The sequence below is a fragment of the Manis javanica genome, chromosome 5, assembly GCF_040802235.1.
Source record: "Manis javanica isolate MJ-LG chromosome 5, MJ_LKY, whole genome shotgun sequence".
Classification (NCBI taxonomy): domain Eukaryota; kingdom Metazoa; phylum Chordata; class Mammalia; order Pholidota; family Manidae; genus Manis; species Manis javanica.
In genome coordinates this window covers 88,857,246-88,881,058 of record NC_133160.1, presented here as the reverse complement: position 1 = coordinate 88,881,058, position 23,813 = coordinate 88,857,246, and the positions used below count along the sequence as shown (strand labels likewise).

Below are 23,813 nucleotides of genomic sequence, written 5' to 3'. Positions count from 1 at the left end.
GGAATGAAGAAGGAGATATGTAAGCTGGCCTGTGCATACAGTAAAACAACAAATTTGACTGGATCTATACTGTCCGAACTCAACCAAGAATTAGGAGAAGTGCAAGTTGCAGTGCTCCAAAATCATGCGACTATAGACTATCTACTGTTAAAAGAACACACGGGATGTGAACAATTCCCAGGAATGTGTTGTTTTAATTTGTCTAATTTTTCTCAAACTATTCAAATTCAGTTAGACAATATCCATCATATCATTGATAAGTTTTCACAAATACCTAGGGTACCTAACTGGTTTTCTTGGTTTCACTGGATATGGCTGGTAATTGTAGGTCTGCTTTTGTTATGTAGCTGTATTCCTGTTATGTTAATGTATGTGTGCAATTTAATCAGTAGTTTAAAACCTATACATGCTTATGTTACTCTACAAGAAGATGTCAAAGAAATAATCAATCTTCCCATGTTTTCTTCCATCTGCTACTTCTATAGTGTTTCTTTTTCCTTCCTAATTACAGCCCTTTAGTAGAATTAGTGCCTCATATTGAAAATTACTGAGTATCACAATTCTTCCAAGTGGTAAAGATACCTCAAGATAAATGCTGGGCATAGAAGCCACAGGGCATAAATCTGCAAAGAAGTAAAAAGCTAACCTTTTCAAACAATATTGCTTCTCTCTCACTTACCAACTTTACATTTCCCTGTATGGCCCCAGAAGGTGACTGGTTAGCCAGAGACGGGCAAGATTCCTCAAGGGAGGAACAACCTAAGACAGGCACAGTCGCAGGGGGGCCATCAGGAGAGAATTTGGGGACCAACAGAGGGGAGGCTTAGAACCTCACTCCCCCCCCTGTTTTGAGAGATCTCTTCTGCATCCGTGGATGTTTTGTTGCCCTTGTCTAGCTTGGATTAATATTTAGTCTGTAGGCACAGACCTGATCATCTACATTTGCCCTCTTACAAGACTAAATTATGTTTTCTACCTTTATCTTGCATCTACCTACCACTTAAGCATTTTATTTAAAATAATAATAATAATAATAAGGGAGAAATGTGGGACTCACATATAAATCAAGTATAAAAATCAAACGAATAATCATATCTGACTTGATTGTTTATAGTTCATGATGCGTGATCAAAACTGAAAGTTTCTGTGATATGATTGCCCTTGCACTGTTCACCATGTAAGAATTTATTCACTATGTAAGATCTTGTTCACCATGTAAGAATTTGTTTGTTATGCTTCAGAAGATTGGAGACTGTTGAGATATAGGCGTGGGGATGATTAATGACTGTGCATTGAGTCCCCTATACAGAATTTTATTGTTGTTAACAACCATTTGATCAATAAATATGAGAGATGCCCTCTCAAAAAAAAAAGGCAAGTATCAAAAACTCTTAAAAAAAAAGAGAAAGTAGAAATTATAACACACACAACCAAATATTATTCAAATGCACTTAGTCTCTAAGCATTTGGTTTCAGGAAAATCTCGCTATTTCCAAAACTGTCTTTGCTAATGAAAATAACCACTAACAGGAAAATAACAATTTCCAGAAACCTTGAAAATTGTTTCCTCTCCCTTCATCCCTTCTGTAGAATATGAGTAAAGTTGTTTTGGTGTTTAAGAGTTAAATAACGGCTTTTCATTTTCAGTTTGGGGCTGTATCATTTTACTGTCTTGGTAAAATAATTAGGGAGAAATCTGGGCTTTTTCAAGAAATATGCTATTATTTTGCCAATGGAATTTAAAGTGTGTACTAATTGCGTATTTACAGTTATCCTAATGGACTACTTGCACAACTTTAAAAGGCTTCCCACTGCTTCCACAGAGGAAGGTAGCATTAGTGCTTGAGTCATTTGGGAAGCAGATACCACTTCTCATAAAAAGCCTGTATAATGTACTTCCTAGTCACACAATTCTCATCATTACTGAGAAGTCTTAAAGGGAGTCAGAAGGCACTGGGAAATTGGTTATATTTTAATGTAAGTTGGAGAAACTTATCACTAGGCTCTTAAAAACTAGTGTTGCCAAAATGCAGAATATGTCCATTGCTGAGCATCAAGGCTTCCAGGATAACTCCGATGAACAAAGAGGGGTAGGGTGGCTGTGGTGGAGGCACCAAGCCCCTGCAGCCACTGCCTGTTGTATAATCACCACTTGACATTAATTATGTCAAAAGAACTGAAATAACAGAAAATCCTACCCATTGTACTACCAATGATTGATTAACCAACCCTGCAAAAGATGGAGGGCTCTCTGATTGGCAGAGAAGATCTGGAAAGGCAAGCTTCTAAGGGCAAGAAGCTTGGGGCAAGTTCAGGAGGCAAAGAATGACGGATAGCAACAGGGACCTAGGCAGTGCTAACTGCAGCCGCGGCCATGGAACAGACAATCAGGACACCACAGTGGGGAGTGAAGAACTAAGTAATCTGCCAGTAAAGAAGAAAGTGAGCAACTGAGAGCTAGAAATAAAAAGCCCTTCTCTTTAAGGTGGCCACCAGCACCCTGGTCTATATTTCAATAGTTTAGAAAAACAGAGGCCATTTCCAATTTGTGTACAGAGTGAGGGGTGGGAACTACACGGGGGTAAGGGTACCAGGACCTCATTCCCCCTTAAAGGTGTCACTGTGACACTCTGAAGACCTGCTCACCAACTTAAGAAAAGGAGTTTTATAAGGGGGATCTGAGCATGAAAAACATAGGATCAAACCAGAATAACAATGACGATATTAATAGTATAAGTCATTTAATCTTTCTAACCACTCTGTGTGGTTATTATTTCCATCTTAAAGACAAGGAACTGAGGTAGAAAGAGGTTAAGTAACTTACCCAAAGTCGTATCTATAGAAAGGAGCAGAGACAGGATTTGAGCCCCTATGTCAAACAAGCTAGGCCTGTGACCCCTAGGAGATGTGAGATCTTTCTTTCTTGCTCACTCCTATTCACCAGTACCTAGAGCTACAGGTACTCTGGATATTTTTGTCTAAATAAATGAAGGAGCAGCAACAGGAAAAGTGTATTTTCTCTCATGACAGGGTCACAAATCATCATCACAGAAGGCATCTATTCCGATTTTCCCAAGGAGCAAGCATGGGGGCATTCACACACAATGTAAAAAAACAACATAAAAAGTGTTCACTGATCAATTCCAAATGGGTTCATCACATGAAAAAAACTCTTGACAGTGCAGAAGTGTTTTTTGTTCTTTGTTTTCTTGCCAATTCTTTGTGACTGAAACTTGTGGCAGATCAAAAGCTCCTGGAAGACAAGGATTTTTTATTTCGTTTCAGCTCAGAGTTTAACATTGGTCATTAGCTCACTAAATGTTTCTTTCAGATGGGGAGAGGGGACTTGTTTTGCTGAACTGAATGGAGAAGGGAAATGCCGAAATGACATTCTAGTCAACAGATTTCAGAGCACGTCCATCTGCATTCCAGGGGCCACTAGACGGCAGATTTTTAACAGCAGCCGTCTTACATCTAGTTTGATGAGATTTACAGATTTTCCATAGGATTGTTGCAAGAGGACAGCAAAAAATAACAGTAGTAGAAACAAAGGTAGCTCACACTGTTGAGTGCTCACTGCTTGCCCGGTACTGTCCCCCAGGCCCTGAGGGGAGTACTTCTAACATCCTCATTACAGACGAAGTCACGAGGGTCCTGGGGATGAGGACTTGACCACACTAGAAATGGAAAAGCCAGGTTTCGGACCCAGGTGCTGGGACTCCTAAGCCGTGCAATACAGGCAGTAAAACTGCTCAAAAGAACTGAGTTTTTCAGATAAGAAATTCTGAGTTCAGTTGCTTATTGCCATAATAATGGATTGTTTTATTGCTGTTGCCAATCACCACCTGGAAGGTGCCGTGATTCAAGTACATCTACTTTTGAGTACAACACACGAAGCTGATATTCTCAGGTTTGCTAAAATTTCAAACACACTTAAAACAATACCTCCAATCATTGAGGGGAAAAAACACCATCCTTGGGCTTTCAAATCTACTCCATGTAATCTATTGTTTACAAGCTATAGCATGGATGGGAAAATACAGTTATTTTCTTGACTCTCTTCTTGTGTGTATTACATTTAATAAAATGTAATTTTAAAACCAAAGACTTATTTGAGATTATGGATACTATTTAAATATTAGAACATAATAACACTTACTTTGAAGAAAGAGTTCTACCTAGAATTTTCTCCCATGTCATTTTTTACCAGCATCCATTGTGCCTAAGCTACTCTGACCCTCCTTCTATTGCTAAAACCCACCAAACTCTTCCCTGCCCTAAAGACTTTGCACTGGCTGTTTCCTCAGCCATGATCTTCTTTTCCTTGATGTGCACAGATGGCTGTTTCTTACAGTGCAGGCTTTGGCTTCATGTGGCCCTCACCATCCAAACTCAAGTAGCCTCCGAGACAGCATCATATCACCACATTTTATTTACTAAGGCAGCATTGGTAAACACAGGATGTTGGCCTGTGTATCCACTGGGATGCAAAAAGTATCCAAGAACAGAAACATTTCCTTCTGATTTGCTGTGGTATCTCCAGGGAAAGAGATAGAACAAAGCCTGGCACTGGCAGGTCATCACAGGATACATGACAAGTGAGTGAATGACAGAATGAATAACTGAATACCATCCTCCTGCCATTTAATATAGCTTTACTGAATTAGCCTATAGACCAGCATTTCATTCAGAACATGAAATCATGAAAGAAGGCCCAATTTAAGATTGCCATTATTGTTTTAATACATAAGTAGCATGACTGAAATTCTGGTCACAAATACTACAAAGAATTTAGAGAAACTGTGGACTATTTCTGTAAAAGTGATGACTTCCTAGTAAAGGATTTTTGTGATTTTACTTTCCAAATGTAAAACAATCTCTATATTTGGGTGTTTGTTTTGCAGCCTAGAAAACAGAAAACTATTTATGACGATCCTTCACTTCAGTTTTTCTGACATGTATTTTACACCCTAGTAATAAAAGTAAAGAATGAGAAAGCATCAGAGCACAGACCTGCATGGTTTACTGGACCTTCAGAGGTAATCTTTATTGGTGCTTCTTGGCTATTGATTCTCTTTTTACTTTAATCTGCCTTCTCTAAGTTGCTATAAAAGTTTAATAAAATTGTGTTGATGAAAAAATTAGATATTCCTAAATAGAAAAGATTCAATAAAATAAAGTTTGTGGGGTTTTTTCTGTACTTTTAATATTCTGATATCTGATAACAGAAATAAAAAGCAATAATGACCCAACCACTTTAGAAATAACTGGGCCCACACATTGGGCTCTCTCCTTAGAACTCAAAACTTTCATCTGAATAAACTGAGCCTTATTAACATGGTGAGCAAAGTTAAAGACAGGAGAAAGTTATTTCCTAACTAAAATACATGAGGAGTCATTAACTTGATTGGATTGAGATCCAAAGAAAGGAACTGAAAAAATCCCCTCTCCAAAAGAGTAGACCTCTAGTAAAATCAAATCTCACCACCCAGTCAATGATCTGACTCTAGCCTCATGGTACATTTATAAGAATGAGCACTTAATTCAGCCTTCAAAGGCCTTTATATTCTTTTATTCACTAAGATTATCAGGTAAGTATTAATAGTTATAAAAGTGATATTTGTGATATGGACATTTGCTTCAGAAATAAAACTGAATAGAAATAAATATAGAGACAGATGCATACCTACAGGTGTGTATGTGTGTGTGTGAGAGAGAGAGAGGCAATCTGCTAATTCTCCACTGCACAGTGCAGTAATGTCAAACTCAAAAAGCATTTTGGCAGAATACACTTCATTTGCAAATTGACTTTGTTTTGTGAACTTTCTAATTTATCATACTGACTTTGAAACATATAAAATAAATATAGCATGGTTTTTTTGGATTACAGATGGCGGTGTGAGAGGAGAGACAGAGGCTTCCTCCTAAAACTGAATACAATTAGAAAATTTAATTGGCGCAACTAATCCTGAGAGAGCAACAGGAAAGAGGACGGCGTCAGACTGCACACACCTGAAGAAAAGAGCAGACCTCAGCGAACGGGGTAACATACTGGAGCTGTGGCTCCGTGGGACCCGAGACCCTCCCCCACCCCAGCTCACCAGCGGGAGGAAGACAAACGGAGCAGGGAGGGAGTGGAAGGCCTGGGACTACTGAATACCTAGCTCCGGAGATCTGCGCTGGGAGCACAAACCTACATTTCATGGTGCTTTCATAAGACTGGCATGACTACTGGGTTTGAAAGTTAATACAGGCAGAGTTCCTGGAGAGACTGGGATTCCGGCTGCTTGTGGAAAGCAGGGATCCATATCTGGCTGCTATGGGACAAAAACTTATACCTGTGTGCCCGGCTCACTGGCTCAGGCAGTGGAGACAGACACAGGAGCCAGGAGGCGGGGAACAGCTCTTTCCTACCCTAGTACCACTGCCCTGCGACCCCCAACATTGTTTCAAGGGCTCAGCAGCTCCAGAATAGAGCTTTCTGGACACTAGAGGACACCATATACAAACATGAAATGCCAAAGGAACCTTGTCCAGAGTAAATTTGTTAATACAACTCCCGAAAAAGATTTAAATGATATGGACCTGTGACTCTTCCTGAAAGGGAGTTGAAAATAAAAATAATCAACATCCTAATGGAGGTACAGAAAGACATTCAAGAACTCAGGAATGAATTCAGGTCAGAGATCCAATCATTAAAGAACACGATGGAGGGTATTAAAAGCAAGTTGGATATGGTGGAGGAGACAATAAATGAAATAGAAACTAGAGAAGAGGAATATAAAGAAGCTGAGGCACAGAGAGAAAAAAGGATCTCTAAAAATGAAAGAATATTGAGAGAATTGTGTGACCAATCCAAGCGGAACAATATTCGCATTATAGGGATACCAGAAGAAGAAGAGAGAGAAAAATGGATAGAAAGTGTCTTTGAGGAGGCAGTTGCTGAAAACTTCCCCAATCTGGGGAAGGAGATAGTCTCTCAGGCCATGGAGATCCACAGATGCCCCTACACAAGGGACCCAAGTAAGACAACACCAAGACACATATTAATTAAAATGGGAAAGATCAAGGATAAGGACAGACTGTTAAAAGCAGCCAGAGGCAGAAATAATATCACATACAAAGGAAAGCCCATCAGACTAACAAAAGACTTCTCAGCAGAAACCTTACAGGCCAGAAGGGAGTGGCATGATGTATTTAATGCCATGAGGCAGAAGGACCTGGAACCAAGATTACTTTATCTGGCAAGATTATCATTTAAATTTGAAGGGAGGATTAAACAATTTCCAGATAAGCAAAAGCTGAGAGAGTTTACCTCCCACAAACCATCTCTGCAGTCTATTTTGGAGGGACTGCTATAGATGGAAGTGTTCCTAGGGTTGGATAGCTGTCATCAGAGGTAGTAAAATCATGGTAGGGAGGATGGAGCAGCTAATTGCGAGGCAAATGCAAAATTAAATAGACTATCCCCACAGTCAATCAAAGGATAGAGAAAAAGTATAGAATGTTATACCTAATATATAAAGAATGAAGGAGGAGAAATAGAAAAGAACATTTAGATTGTGTTTGTAACAGCATACTAAGTGAGTTAAATTAGACTCTTAGATAGTAAGGAAAGTAACCTGGAACCTTTGGCAAGCACAAACCTAAAGCCTGAAATGGCAATAAGTACATACCTATCAATAACCACCCTAAATGTAAATGGACTGAATGCACCAATCAAAAGACATAGACTCACTGAATGGATAAAAAAACAAGACCCATCTATATGCTGCTTACAAAAGACTCACCTTAAACCCAAAGACATGCACAGACTAAGGGATGGAAAAAGATATTTCATGCAAACAATAGGGAGAAAAAAGCAGGTGTTGCAGAAGTAGTATCATACAAAATAGACTTCAAAACAAAGAAAGTAACAAGAGATAAAGAAGGACATTACATAATGATAAAGGGCTCAGTCCAAAAAGAGGATATAACCATTCTAAATATATATGCATCCAAAACAGGAGCACCAGCATATGTGAAACAAATGCTAACAGAACTAAAGGAGGAAATAGAATGCAATGCATTCATTTTAGGAGACTTCAACACACCATTCAGTCCAAAGCACAGATCCACCATACAGAAAATAAGTAAGGACACAGAGGCACTAAACAACACACTAAAACAGATGGACCTAATAGACATCTATAGAAATCAACACCCAAAAGCAACAGGATACACATTCTTCTCAAGTGCACGTGGAACATTCTCCAGAATAGACCACAAACTAGGCCACAAAAAGAGCCTCAGTAAATTCAAAAAGACTGAAATCCTACCAACCAACTTTTCAGATGACAAAGGTATAAAACTAGAAATAAATTGTACCAAGAAAGCAAAAAGGCTCACAAACACATGGAGGCTTAACAACACGCTTCTAAATAGTCAATGGATCAATGACCAAATTAAAACGGAGATCCAGCAATATATGGAAATAAATGACAACAACAACACAAAGCCCCAACTTCTGTGGGACGCAGCGAAAGCAGTCTTAACAGGAAAGTATATAGCAATCCAGGCATATTTAAAGAGGGAAGAACAAACTCAAATGAATAGTCTAACGTCACAGTTATCAAAATTGGAAAAAGAAGAACAAAGGAGGCCTAAAGTTAGCAGAAGAAGGGACATAATAAAGATCAGAGAGGAAATAAACAAAATTGAGCAGAATAAAACAATAGAAAAAAATCGATGAAACCAAGAGCTGGTTCTTCGAGAAAATAAATAAAATAGATAAGCCTCTAGCCACACTTATTAAGAGAAAAAGAGAATCAACACACATCAACAGAATCAGAAATGAGAAAGGAAACATCATGACAGATCCAACAGAAATACAAAGAATTATTAGAGACTACTACGAAAACCTATATGCCAACAAGCTGGAAAACCTAGGAGAAATGGACCACTTCCTAGAAAAATACAACCTTCCAAGATTGACCAAGGAAGAAACACAAAATCTAAACAAACTAATTATGAGCAAAGAAATTGAAGCGGTAATCAAAAAACTACCCAAGAAAAAATTCCCTGGGCCAGATGGATTTACCTCAGAATTTTATCAGACATACAGAAAAGATATAATACCCATTCTCCTTAAAGTTTTCCAAACAATAGAAGAGGAGGGAATACTCCCAAACTCATTCCATGAAGCCAACATCACCCTAATACCAAAACCAGGCAAAGACCCCACCAAAAAAGAAAATTACAGACCAATATCCCTGATGAACATAGATGCAAAAATACTCAATAAAATATTAGCAAACTGAATTCAAAAATATATCAAAAGGATCATACACCACGACCAAGTGGGATTCATCCCACGGATGCAAGGATGGTACAACATTCAAAAATCCATCAACATCATCCACCACATCAACAAAAAGAAGGATCAAAAACCACATGATCTTCTCCATAGATGCTGAAAAAGCATTTGACAAAATTCAACATCCATTCATGATAAAAACTCTCAGCAAAATGGGTATAGAGTGCAAGTACCTCAACATAATAAAGGCCATATACGATAAACCCACAGCCAACATCATACTTAATAGCGAGAAGCTGAAAGCTTTTCCTCTGAGATCAGGAACAAGACAGGGATGCCTACTCTCCCCACTGTTATTTAACATAGTACTGGAGGTCCTAGCCATGGCAATTAGACAAAACAAAGAAATATAAGGAATCCAGATTGGTAAAGAAGTTAAACTGTCACTATTTGCAGATGATATGATATTGTACATAAAAAACCCTACAGACTCCACTCCAAAACTACTAGAACTGATATCGGAATACAGCAAAGTTTCAGGATACAAAATTAAAACACAGAAATCTGTGGCTTTCCTATACACTAACAATGAACCAATACAAAGAGAAATCAGGAAAACAACTCCACTCACAATTGCATCAAAAAGAATAAAATACCTAGGAATAAACCTAACCAAGGCAGTGAAAGACCTATATCCTGAAAACTATAAGACACTCTTAAGAGAAATTAAAGGGGACACTAACAAATGGAAACTCCTCCCATGCTCTTGGCTAGGAAGAATTAATATTGTCAAAATGGCCATCTTGCCCAAAGCAATATACAGATTTGATGCAATCCCTACCAAATTACCAACAACATTCTTCAATGAACTGGAACAAATAGTTCAAAAATTCATATGGAAACATCAAAGACCCCAAATAGCCAAAGCAATCCTGAGAAAGAAGAATAAAGTGGCGGGGATCTCACTCCCCAACTTCACGCTCTACTACAAAGCCATAGCAATCAAGACAATTTGGTACTGGCACAAGAACAGAGCCACAGACCAGTGGAACAGATTACAGACTCCAGACATTAACCCAAACATATATGGTCAATTAATATTTGATAAAGGAGCCATGGACATACAATGAGGAAATGACAGTCTATTCAACAGATGGTGCTGGCAGAACTGGACAGCTACATGTAAGAGAATGAAACTGGACCACTGTCTAACCCCATACACAAAAGTAAATTCAAAATGGATCAAAGACCTGAATGTAAGTCATGAAACAATAAAACTCTTAGAAAAAAACATAGGCAAAAATCTCTTAGACATAAACCTGAGTGACCTCTTCTTGAACATATCTCCCCAGGCAAGGAAAACAAAAGCAAAAATGAACAAGTGGGACTATTTCAAGCTGAAAAGAAAAGCTTCTGTACAGCAAAAGACACCATCAATAGAACAAAAAGGTACCCACCTTATAGTATGAGAGAATATATTTGTAAATGACAGATCCAATAAAGGCTTGACATCCAAAATATATAAAGAGCTCACCCACCTCAACAAACAAAAAACAAATAATCCAATTAAAAAATGGGCAGAGAAACTGAACAGACAGTTCTCCAAAAAAGAAATTCAGATGGCCAACAGACACATGAAAAGATGCTCCACATCACTAATCATCAGAGAAATGCAAATTAAAACCACAATGAGATATCACCTCACACCAGTAAGGATGGCCACCATCCAAAAGACAAACAACAACAAATGTTGGCGAGGTTGTGGAGAAAGGGGAACCCTCCTACACTGCTGGTGGGAATGTAAACTAGTTCAACCATTGTGGAAAGCAGTATGGAGGTTCCTCAAAATAGACTTACCATTTGACCCAGGAATTCCACTCCTAGGAATTGACCCTAAGTATGCAGCACTCCAGTTTGAAAAAGACAGATGCACTCCTATGTTTATCGCAGCACTATTTACAATAGTCGAGAAATGGAAGGAACCTAAGTGTTCATCAGTAGATGAATGGATAAAGAAGATGTGGTACATATACACAATGGAATATTATTCAGCCATAAGAAGAAAACAAATCCTACCATTTGCAACAACATGGATGGAGCTACAGGGTATTATGCTCAGTGAAATAAGCCAAGCGGGGAAAGACAAATACCAAATGATTTCACTCATCTGTGGAGTATAAGAACATAAGAAAAACTGAAGGAACAAAACAGCAGCAGAATCACAGAACACAAGAATGGACTAACAGTTACCAAAGGGAAAGAGACTGGGGACAATGGGAGGGTAGGGAAAGATAAGGGCAGTGAAGAAGAAAGGGGGTATTATGATTAGCATGTATAATGTGGGGGTGGGGGAGAGGGGAGGGCTTTGCAACACAGAGAAGACAGTAGTGATTCTACATCTTACTATGCTGATGGACACTGACTGTAATGGGGGTTGTGGGGGGCACTTGGGGTAGGGGAGAGCCTAGTAAACATAACGTTCTTCAAAAAAACATAAATAAATAAATAAATAAAAATGAAAAAATAAAATAAAATGTGAGAGATGCCACACATGCTGCATTACTCAGGTTGTGTTATTAATTTAAATGTTTCTTAACTAATTATAAAGACTAAATGGGGAAAAATACATAAAATACAATAAAAAAATAAATATAGCATGAAATAATAGAATGTAGAATAAATTCTACCTTCCCAAATGCTTCTCTGAGACATGAATTTCATTTATTATAGTAAAATACCTCATGCTTTGGCAAATTTTCTATCATGCAATCAATCCACTGAGTAAAAACTACTCACCAGATCTTGATCCAGTATTCCCAAACTGCAGGATGTAGCATGTAAAGAATATAGCACCATATAAATATTTCCAAATGAGCAAATAAGAGAAGAGAAAAGAAGAAGAGAAGAAGAGAAAGAAAAAGAGAAGAGAAGAAGAGAAAAAAAAAAGAAGAGAAAAAAAAAGAAAAGAAAGAGGCCTATTTTGGCAAGTCTAATATTTATGACATGGACATCCTTTATAATGCAACCCTTAAAAGAAAACTTGAAAAAGCTGATGTTAAAGACACACCAGCAATAGAAATTGTATTTAAATTTTTCCATTGCTTATGCTGGCTTACAACACAGGTTTCTACAAAATAGAATTCAGCAACTCCTTCTGATGCCCAGAATAATTTAGTTGAACCTCGTAAGTTTTTTTTCCTCATTTATCAAAAGAAACATATGTTGGCATTCATTCTAAATTGTTTTTAATCAATCAGCATGCATAGCACTTCTTCATATACTAATAGTGGGAAAATTAACTTGACATCAACCCTAATCAAACCTCACTAATTCTTCTAAACAGCGCTAAGTCCTGCTTGATTAGTGAAAACAATTTAGTACAGAACATGTTTAGATAAATACACTTTTACTGCTTTCCAGAACTCACACTAACAAAAGGCTCTCCCAGCAAGCACATGGTGGTGATTGAGGTCCTTAAGAAAAAACGCCACATTGTATGGATAAGATTAACATAAAGTACCAATTACATATTAACAACTTGGTATTTCTTCAGATAACTTAAAACTTTAAGTGCATCTTGCCTACCAGTTGTTTCAAAAGCAGTTTGTAGATACTGCCAAGATGCCCTATAGCCCAGCCTATACACAAAATATAACAAATCATAATTTATCAGCTATGATAGACTAGTGGAATCAAAATTATTAAGGTTTCATTATGCAGGCAATCCTTAAGTCACTATAAATTGTATTCCAAAAGATTTTTTGCAAGTTATTAGAAATCAGAACTGATCAGAGCAATGTTCACATTAGGAAGTCAGTGTCATGTATATGGAAAGAAGGTAGACCTGGGATTCAAGAGCCTAGGAGGGAAATGTCATCATAGTTTTGCCATTTATTATCTGTGTGAATCTGAGTGAGTTACTTAACTGAGTCTTTATTTATTGGTCTTTAAATAAACTTTTCATACTCATTTCATGGGGCTGTTGTTGGAAACGAACAGAAAATAGCTGTAAGGCACCTACTACGATGCATTTACTCTTACCCCTAGGTATTAATTTTCCTTTTTCAAGTACCTCTACATCAGAGAGGGTTAGCTAGGAAGTTGTAGAGGCGCTTCAGTAGATTCATGAGCCCCTCTAAGTTATATGCAATAGTTGGTGGTTCTGTATATTGTTCTGTTGCAGAAGTTAATGTGCTTCATTAAACAGCTTCCTGAGGGAAATGATGAAGAATCACTGCTCCATGGAGACACTTCCCTCAATTTTTCAAAATTAGAGATTGCCAAACGTGTAAAAATAATCACTGGAGCTATCCTCTGCACTTAGGTTACTGTTTCACCCAATCTTATTTACCTAGCAACCTCCCACCCATCCTTCAAGATGGGGACAAGTATTACCTTCTCAGGAAAGCACCCAGAGCCACTTCACTTGCATCACTTCCCAAACCCAGTTTGTGACATATCTTTCTCAACACAGCAACCTGCGTATACTTTCACTATAAAACTAATCATTCCATACAGCAACATTTTTTACATTTCCACAAGTATCTTTAAGGAATACCAAGTGCATAATGGATGCTTGTTGAGTGGTTAAGAACTTTTCTCACAAAAATGTATTTGGATTTGGATTTCACTGAAAGCAGTCATTTTTGTGTGTGAGAAACATGCAAATGCTGAAGCAACTTAGCTTTCTGCAAAGAACTTTGAGTGTGACCACTCTAAGTTCAAATAAATTCTGACCACTCTAGAACTCAGTTTCCTCATCTACAAAATGGAACTCATCACACCTACCAATCAAGGCTGCACATGAATAATATTCATAAAGTATTGAGTGTATTCTCTGCACATGACAGGCACCACCACCGTCACACCACCAGCCACCACCATCACTGTGATGATGTTAATGATTCAGGAAGGACAGGTAACAGAAATCTGGCATGCCGATTAACAGGTTTCCCTACCTGACACTGACAAAGGTTTAGAAACCAGAGAAAAGAAAATCTGTTCAGAGACAGACTTCCAGAAGGTGCAGGACAAAACGTTTCTGGACCTTTGTACACAAGAGCAGACTACCTTCAAACGTGACCGTCTGGACCCCTGAACCCTGCAAACGTTGCAGGCATGCCATTCTCCCCATCTGCAATGGCTGGGCCTCTACCCAGATGCACCGTCACTCTGCGCCTCACATCTGTGAAGAGTGGTGCCCAAGCTGGTGGGCTCCAGGCTGTAAAGATCAACATTTCCAGCCTTGAAAGTAAAGACACAGGCTCAGGGCTGATCAGCAACCATGTACCATCCTTAATCACCTCCAAAAGGCATTAACAGAGAGCCCAACCCAAGCCTTTCCACTTTCACCACCCCACTGTCCTTCAGAGTGAATCCCCCTGCCCAGAGGCCACCTGACACACACTCCCTCTCCCCCAACACAGACACGTTCTCCACCTTCCACTCCATCTCAAAGAGCCCTTCTCCTTTTCAAGATCCAAAGCTCCACGTGTTCAAATTCTTTTTCATTTCTTCTCTAGGAATTTGCTGCATCAGACGCCCTTTCCATGACATCTGTTCTCTGCTGCATCTACCTTTTCTTGTCCCCTGGGCCTTGCTTCCCTGTCTGAAATCTTTCTTAGATCAACAAAATCCCAAAGAATCCTGTTGTCCCACTGAACTGCCATCCTCCCTCATTTTTCTTCCCTTCACTGACAAATTCCTTTAAGTAAATTCACCTTTCTAGTTCTTATTTTCTGTATTTATTAAATTTACTCGATCTGTATTTTTCTATTTATTAAATCTTAGAGCCCATTGGAGCATAATAATGCCTCCAGAAGTAGCTGTATCTGACTTCAGAAGCATTGAGAATTTATGTATTCTTTTCTGAAGCCTTTTCAACAACAGAGGGAGGGGTTATTCAGCATACACACATAGCACCACTTTTAAATACTTCTCAGACTACTCTCCTTGCCCAGTGTCAGCCTTCAGGGCACATCCTCTCAATCTCCTCTTCCCTGAAAATTCTTCCAAAATTTTGTCTCCCACCCTCCACAGTTCTCCATCTTCACGTAAAGTCGTTATTATGGAAGCTGATCTATGATTCTCATGCATTACCTTATATTGATGGATGTAGACAGAGACACACTTATCAAGTTGGGTCTACTACATACTGGGGGCTCCGGGTTTCTGCTATTCACAGCTGCAACACAGCACCACCCCAGTCCAGCTGCTGGCCACTTTCTTCTGCTTTTCTTCTCTTTGCCCCTGAAGACAGCAATGCCTCATGCACCAGATTTTGGCTACCAAAGTCTCTTCCAAGGAACCTTGACACTGGGAAATTTGTTCTAAAGTGAAAGCTAATCAACATCAAAACTCAATCCAATTGCCTTCATAACACTGTGTTCAAACTTGCCATTCGGTTTTATTCTCTGCCAACTGCCGTGAAAGCTGTGTTCTCCTCATCTGGTCTGCAAAACTTCATTAATATAACCCCAGCTATAAACTGCTCCTGCACTAAAATCACCCATCCGTTTTGGAATTTTTTAAATGTTCCCCACAGTATCTTCATAGAAAAACCACTTCATAAATGCTTTCCTCTTTCCAGTTGACATGCTTATAAACCTGGCATATGATCCCACTGCTTGATACCACGTCTCTCCTACTCTTTCAAAAGCAGCTCAAAATTCTGTCACTGAAATAGAGGACGTTCTGGCTTTGAGTCCATACACACTTTGGCACTGTTACTCTCACCTAGTACCGACTGCTTCTCAGGAATATAGTGGCATTTGATAGTACAATAGTGGTAATAGTAACAGTTAATACTCACTGCTTACTTACACTTATTCATTACCTTTATATTTCATTGTCTTCGTAATAATCCTAACGGGTAGAGATTTTTGTCAATTTATAGATGATGGGAAGTAACATGATTATTTATCAGTCAAAATAAATTCATATCTGACTCAAGCTCCTTAACAAAACAGAGTTGCTTTAATTTTCATGTTACTAATCAATTAATAGCTAATGAATAATACTGTAGATATGACACAATTTTTGAGAGAAAATATGCTTATTTATTCACACTGCTTTAAGGCTCCCCAATTCTACAAGTAGAAAAATTAACTGAGTATAGATAGTCCATACCTGGTTATAGCATAGAAAAAGAAAAAATGCCAATAATATTCAACACTGAGAAAAATACTTAGAAAATTCTGAATATGAAGGAACTTCCCTAATTTAATTAGAGCATCTATTTTTTTAAAAAAAACTAAAGCAACCTATTGAACTTAGAAGCTTTCCCATCAAAGTCAGAAACAAGAGAAAATGCTGACAATCACTACTTCTAGGCAGCATTATCACGTGAGTCCTTACCAATGGAATAAGACAAGAAAAATAAGAGTTATAACAATTGGAAAAATTTTTAATGTGCTCCTTGATGTCCACCTGGAAAATCCAAGAGTAAGCAAGCAAAATACAAACAATAGTAGGAAAGTTCAGCAATACTACTGGATACAAAATCAATATACTGAAATCTATGCTCCTACACATCAGTAATAATCAATTAGAAAATAAAGCAGGAAAAACAGATAGCATTTAGAATACCTTCAGAGCTACAAAGTAATTAGGAATAAATCTGGCAGAACAGTTTAAAGACATTTATTTGGGAAATTATGAAACAAAGAAAACCTGAAATATAAAGATGTCAGCTATCCCTCAACTGATGTCTAAGTTCAGTGCAATATTAATAAAAATCCCTAAAATGATACTGTTATGGAAAAACAAAGATAATTTTCAAAGAAAAAAGAAAGTGAGGAGCTTGTCTTGGGAGATTCAATGTTTACAAAAAACTATAATAATTAAGGTAGTGTGATATTAGGTCAGGAATTTTTCTTAAACAGACAAAAGAGAATAGAAAGCCTAGAAATAGACAGTGATAAACAGAAATGATATAAGGCAGAGATAAAATAATATATCCAATTTAAAAAGCTAGGATAACTTCTTACCTATACAGAAGCTAGAGAAAATTTAATTATTTTCCCTCCTCTTCACTTGCCTCCCTTTCCAGGGATCTTTCTTGACTGCCCATTTCTGTTAATCACACCATATTTTTTTCTACAAACCAGGCTCCTGTACTCGTTTTCGGTCTTTCAATCCCAGCAAACCAACTCTTGCCAAGACCAATGAATAGTAACTGGAACTTTCACCAAATTTGTCTTTCCTTCTTTCCCACCAACATCAAACAGACCTTCTATTTTCTGTCTTACTCTACTTTTATAAATCAGTTTAGAAACCAAGAAGTTTTTGGCATTTTATCCTGATAACTCAAAAGGCTTCTGTTCACTGTAAGTAGAACTCTTTGAGTACATTTTTAAAGATTCTTTGGTAAACATTATGTGGAATAGGAACTAGTCAAGATTTCTCTGACGATTTCTAGGAAGACTGAGAGGATTTCTCTTGGAGTATCTTGTCTTCGAACACCTTTCTTTCTTTTCTTTTTTACTTTAACATTCTTTTATTCAATAGAAATTAAATTGAATTTCTCTGTGTGTGTGTCGCTATATACAGAGAGAAAATAAACCCTAAAAATCTACAAGTTATACCAGAAGTCAAATTCAGAACATTTTAAGTATGTTTGCATGGACCGCCACCTATCAATAGATTAAATAGATAAAATTAATAGATTAAATAGATTAAAATTATAAGCTCCACAAAAAGCTTATTAACCAATTAAATGTTTATCAGATGCTTAACTAAAATGTTCCCTTTTCATTTGAATATCATAAACAGTCCATGATTGAAACCCTTAGGCAACTGTCTGTCCTTCAAAAAGATTAAATGGTACAAATTTGGGTACATTTCAAAGCACTTCCATATACATTCTCTTATTTGATTCTCCCAGCCAACTAGTAGTTGGTAATACTATTGTTTTTTTCTTTATGAATTTTCTCTGTCAGTGGTGATGTTACCAGCCTCTGCGTGTGAGATCAAGAATGTCCTTGCTGGTAAAAGGATTGGCTACTTTTAGAAGTCAAAACACATAGCCCTAAGTCCCTCGTCACTTTGGGTGTCAAATAAAATACTTTTGTCAAAAAAAACACAGTTTTATCTGAAAATGCAAAAATTGTTTTTAATGGAGAATTTTCCTTTCTGGCAAGTTGCTCTGGACCATATTCAAACCTTTCCATTTTCATTCTCATTTAATTTAGATTAAATGTACTCTCTCTAGTAGTGTGATTTTATTCACCAGTATTCTAATTATGAATTTTCATATTCTAATTATGAATTCTAATTATGAATCTTTCAAATTATGAATTTTATGTTTTATACCACTGAATTTCTCATCTTTATAATTAATTTGTATAAAATTTCTGTATCCAGATTTAAAAATTAACAGCACTAACTGCAACCCTTAATTCACTTTGAAGAGATTTTATGCACCCCAATTATTTCAATAATATGAGAATCAAGTACCTTTTGCACATATTTAAATGTACTTTCAAATGAACTGAATGTGTCAGAGTGTAACAGGTATCACTGGGCTTATGAGTGCATAGATGAACAACTCTATAGAGAATCTGTTGTACAAACACTGGTATCATTCAAATGGCAAATTAAATTGGTCTTTAAAGTTTTATTCCATTAAGTGAGAGTAAATGTTTCAACTTCTCTTAGTCTCTCTGACTGAAGGTCAATGGCAGGCTGTATGCATTTACACTCCAAAGGCTGTCTTCATTATCAAATGGTCTTCAAGTTTTAAAAATCAAACTTTGATTTCTAGGAAAAGTACTCAAGTTGTTAAAAAAAAAAAAAAACAGGTGAGTAATAGACATAAGAAAGCATGGAATTTCATGTGTTCCAGCCTCTCATTGTGTTACTCAATCCCAGTGGAAAAACACAAATAGATCCAAAAGCTTTATGACTTACTATGAGAAACTCTCTTCTAAATGGCAATCTACAAATAATTAACCATATAGATTTAGAAGTCATTCCCAGAGGAGTAAAAGTTGAAATGGCAGGACTTGATGAGACCACTATGGTTAAAAACTAAGGAAGAAGAAAATAAATCAGTGAGTAGAAGAGGGAGGGAAATACCTATTTATCACACACACACAATGTGTCAGGCACACTGTTACATAGATGACCCACTAAACAAATCACTAAGTGTTTACTGAATAAATGAATGAAAGCCTGTATACTAACCCTCCCATCCAAAGTAGAGTAAAAATGGCCTTTTGATTGATAGTCCTAAATTATGTAAAACAGGATCATGTCCAGGAGCCCATATTTGTCATGGTGCTTTTATTTACTGTAAACATGTATTCTGGCCATAGTGAATCATAAGCCCTAAACTTTAAAACCAAAATCAAACTTTTGAACAGTTCAACTTTTTTTTTTTTTTGAGAGGGCATCTCTCATATTTATTGATCAAATGGTTGTTAACAACAATAAAATTCTGTATAGGGAACTCAATGCGCAATCATTAATCAACCCCAAGCCTAATTCTCAACAGTCTCCAATCTTCTGGAGCATAACAAACAAGTTCTTACATGGTGAACAAATTCTTACATAGTGAATAAGTTCTTACATGGTGAACAGTGCAAGGGCAGTCATCACAGAAACTTTCGGTTTTGATCACGCATTATGGAACAGTTCAACTTTTTGTCCTCAGAAAGAAACTCCCTTGGGCCAAATTATCTTTGTCCCCACAAAAAAAATTAATACTTATTAAGTCAATGTCATCATCTTGATTCTAGTAAAGCAGAAGAAGGCAATCCAGCAAGACATAGAAGAGTGCAGGCTTTAGCAGCCAGCGGCCTCAGTCCTGATCCAAGCTTCACCATTTAAGAGCTGTGTGTGCTTGGGTTTGTTATATAGCATCTCTAAGCTACAGACTCCTAATTATAACACTTTTGTCTACTAGGCTACTATGAAGGTCATTTGCCTAAAGTTCTAAGCATAGTCCTTGAGCATTTAATAAATGTTAGCTGTAAATATTATAAGAAATTATCTATTTGAACATTTCCATATTCTTTGCAAAATCTTGGCTGAAAGCATCATTTATTACATTGACATGAAATAATTTCCCCTCTTAGTTTAGTGCTAACACAACACAAAACTGTCTCTTCAAACACACTTAAAAATTTCCTTAATCAAGTGGGGAGAAGTATACAAATAATCATGTTTTCTACCAGAAGAAAACTCAGGTCATTTGCCATAATAACCTCTTCCAGATATCTTTTTAAACAATTTCTTTTCTTAGCTGGCTTTCCTTTTGATTTCATTTTTAATTTTCCTCATTATATTGTGTTTAACTTTGTAGTTTGTGTATCTTCCATTTACAAGCAGAGTGACCCCCAGAGAAGTTATTTAACATCTAAAGCTCCACTTTCTTCGTCTGTCAAATGAGAATCGTCATGGACATCAATGATACTGTTACCTCAGCACCTTTTTTCAGTAACCACTCTTCTCTATTCCACCCATATTCCTGTGGAGCCATATAAGGGGCCTGATCCTCTAAGCACTTAGATTAGTCTAGAATAGACATCTAATTCAAGCTGGACCAAAGAGACACTTACCAGGAATTTTGGTTTTAGGACTGAAAGAGCCAATTCAATTTCCTTTTGAAACTATAAACTGAAATTATAAGCCATAAACCTCAGGGGTTGCTAGTAGCTGTTTTCAACTTAGGGAAGGAGACAGTTCACAGTGAAAGAAAAGAATGACTCTAAGACACAGGGAGGAGAAGGAGGGGTCAGTCCTAACGGTTCCAATGGTTCCTAGGCTCTTGCCCTTCCTGCAGCTTGGCTGTTCCACTAGACAGCCCACTCTCTTTCCAATAAAGTCTCTTTTTTGCATGCATTCAGGTTTGATTTCCATTACCTAAAACCACAATAGCTCTAATACATACAAGATAAACCCTGCTCTGAATAGTTGTTGTAGAAAGTAAATGAGATAAAAGTGCCTAGCATATCACCTGGCATGTAGTATTCACTCATGAAATAATACATAGTAATAATATTTAGAAGATGGGAATACAAATTCTAAAGCAATTAATTAATGAATACAGTTTTAATAGCTTACAAATCTTTTTTCTTCTTGCTGTTTCAGAATCACTCAAGGGGGTTGTTTGGTTTGGGATCTTGAAAGGATTGTAAATAGGAGAAATGCTCTGATTAATTTTGCTACATATTATTGTATAAATCTAAGTAACTCTTATATAGTTAAACAATCTTAGAGAACAGTGAAACCTCAGACCCAGTAACCCACAATTTCTTGCTTAACTCAATTACTGAAAAATATGGAAAGTAGAAAAAAAATTTAGACTTACGTACACTTATCCCCTATATAAGAATAAGTCTTGACACATTTAAATGCACAAAATACGAGGTTGGCTGCATTTACAGCAGCTTTCACACAGTGTAAAGGATGCCCTATAGTAAAGAGAAAATGGAGTCCTCATACCTGTAGAGACACCACACTGACATTATCAAAGTGGATATGTCCATTAGGCTCTGTAACAGCTGGATTTGCATAGCATGTCACACCATTGATCGCAGGTAAAGTTTTAGGTTGATGAGTTTTTTGCTGAGGAGGACCAAAGTCATCATTTGCAAAGTGGGTGTGATCATTCTACATGAAAAACATTTAAAAAGGAAGAAGAGGTTATAAGAAGAAAAGAAAAAGATGGCTTACATAAGCAAGAAAATAGAGTGTAAGTGCTTTTTAGTTATAAGAGAAAAATTGAATGTCTGTTCTATGTGTAATGTAATCTTTATAAATTTATCAATGTATCCTCATTTACTAGATTCTGATGTTTTTCTTTCTTCATTTTAGGGCACATATATCTTCTTATTTTGATGGATATGAATGGAATACAAATTATGTTCATCTGTTATTTGACATTAAATTGTTAGTACTTACTCCAAATTCTATAATACAAATCAAGTGTTTCTCTAATACATCATTATATTGAAACTTTTCTTTTTCCTCACAAGTCTGAAAAACAGACTGGTCATGTAATTGTCAGAATAAACTTCCTACCTTTATTTGCCTACATAAAATAGCTTTAGTGGGTCAAATATTAAATACTTTAAATAAAGTCCATTTACCTGGCCATACGTCTTTAATAACATCTTAAGTACTCTTTCAAAAAAGAAAAGTACGTAAAATCCACCAAACACAGCAACTGCTTTCTCAACATAGTTGTCAATTTTGGGATTGAATCCAAATGCCTAAGGGAAAGAAAAAGGTGATTCAGGTAAAAAAATGTAATAATAATAATAATAATAACCAAAATTTTTCAGTATACAATTTTCACCAAAATCCATCTTTACATCCAGGTAATATTTGGAATTTACCTGCTAAAAAACCACAAACCAAAAACTGAAATTTGGGTAACCAAACTGTAAGAAATGGCAAAGAAGTCATAACCAGAGGAAGTTCTATTAAATAAAGTCCCAGAGTGCCTTATACTTTCCTACCTACAACACCTTCAGAAATAGTTGCCTTGAAAGAGTAAGTTTCTAGTAGTATGGAAGCAGCACTGATTCCCACCTTTAAAGATAGTATTTGATTTAGATAAACAATAAAAATGAGATATTGATTACCCATTTTCTCTAAAAGCAATGTATTTGCCCATAATATCCACGGTCAAAATGTTTAAAGCAAACATATAGGCAACTTGTATCACTTCTTCCAAAGAGAGATCCTTTTGAACCTAGAGGATCCTGTTAAGGCCTGAAGAGATAAATCAATCAAGGACTGGGCTCAAGAATAAAGAAGGAAAGAAGATTTCTTACACATACAATGATGAAAATGAAATAATGCAGTGTTTCAAGGACATAGAGCAAGAGCTGGAGTTTGAAATCATAAAAAGAGGTCAAGGTATCCCTAACAGACAAGAAACACAAACATAAATAGCAGGAGAGAATATGTGAAAAGCCACATCCACCATTCCGGACATTGTAAATCTTCCCTCTGAACATCAGTCTAGAATAGAGCGCACCTGGATTCCCATCCTGCATCTGCCTCTGGAGAGATGGCATGGCCACTCTTCATTTGAGTGACTTCTCTGTGCCCATTTACAGTGTGTGAAAATGGTACACAAATACCTACTCCATATACTTAACACAGAGATTATGGCTAAAACAAAATAAAATAAGAGAAGGGAAAGAATTTTGTTGGAGAAAGAAATAACTGTCTATGGAAATTTGAAGTAGTATTGCAAAGACAGATTCTTTAGGGCTTATATAATTTTCTGATCATGTCCATAATACTTAATTATCACAGAAAGGCAAAAGAGCATTCCTAAGTGCTGCTGAAGAAATTTCTTATTCTCTTGATCGACATTTCTTATGTATTACCACATTTGCAATAAAATAAAAAATATCAAAATCATGAATGTGGAATCTCCAATCCACATACAGTATCAGTTTGTTTAATTTAATTTGATCCATAAATCAAATGAGTTAATATACATTTATATGTACATTAAATATATCACATGTATAACACTGCATGTAACACATTTTTT

The 23,813-nt window shown here is 36.8% G+C and overlaps 1 protein-coding gene across 2 annotated transcripts in view; it reads right to left on the bottom strand.

Moving 5' to 3' along the window:
* The window catches only part of SLC39A8 (solute carrier family 39 member 8), a 77,756-nt gene that overhangs the window by 23,620 nt on the left and 30,323 nt on the right, over nt 1-23,813 (bottom strand). For both annotated transcript variants that reach the window (XM_017651442.3, XM_037020121.2), the window contains exons 5-6: nt 22,390-22,512; nt 21,743-21,910 (exon numbers count right to left, since the gene is read on the bottom strand). In XM_017651442.3, coding sequence (XP_017506931.2) covers nt 21,743-21,910; nt 22,390-22,512 — 291 coding nt within the window. The remainder of the gene's footprint in view (nt 1-21,742; nt 21,911-22,389; nt 22,513-23,813) is intronic.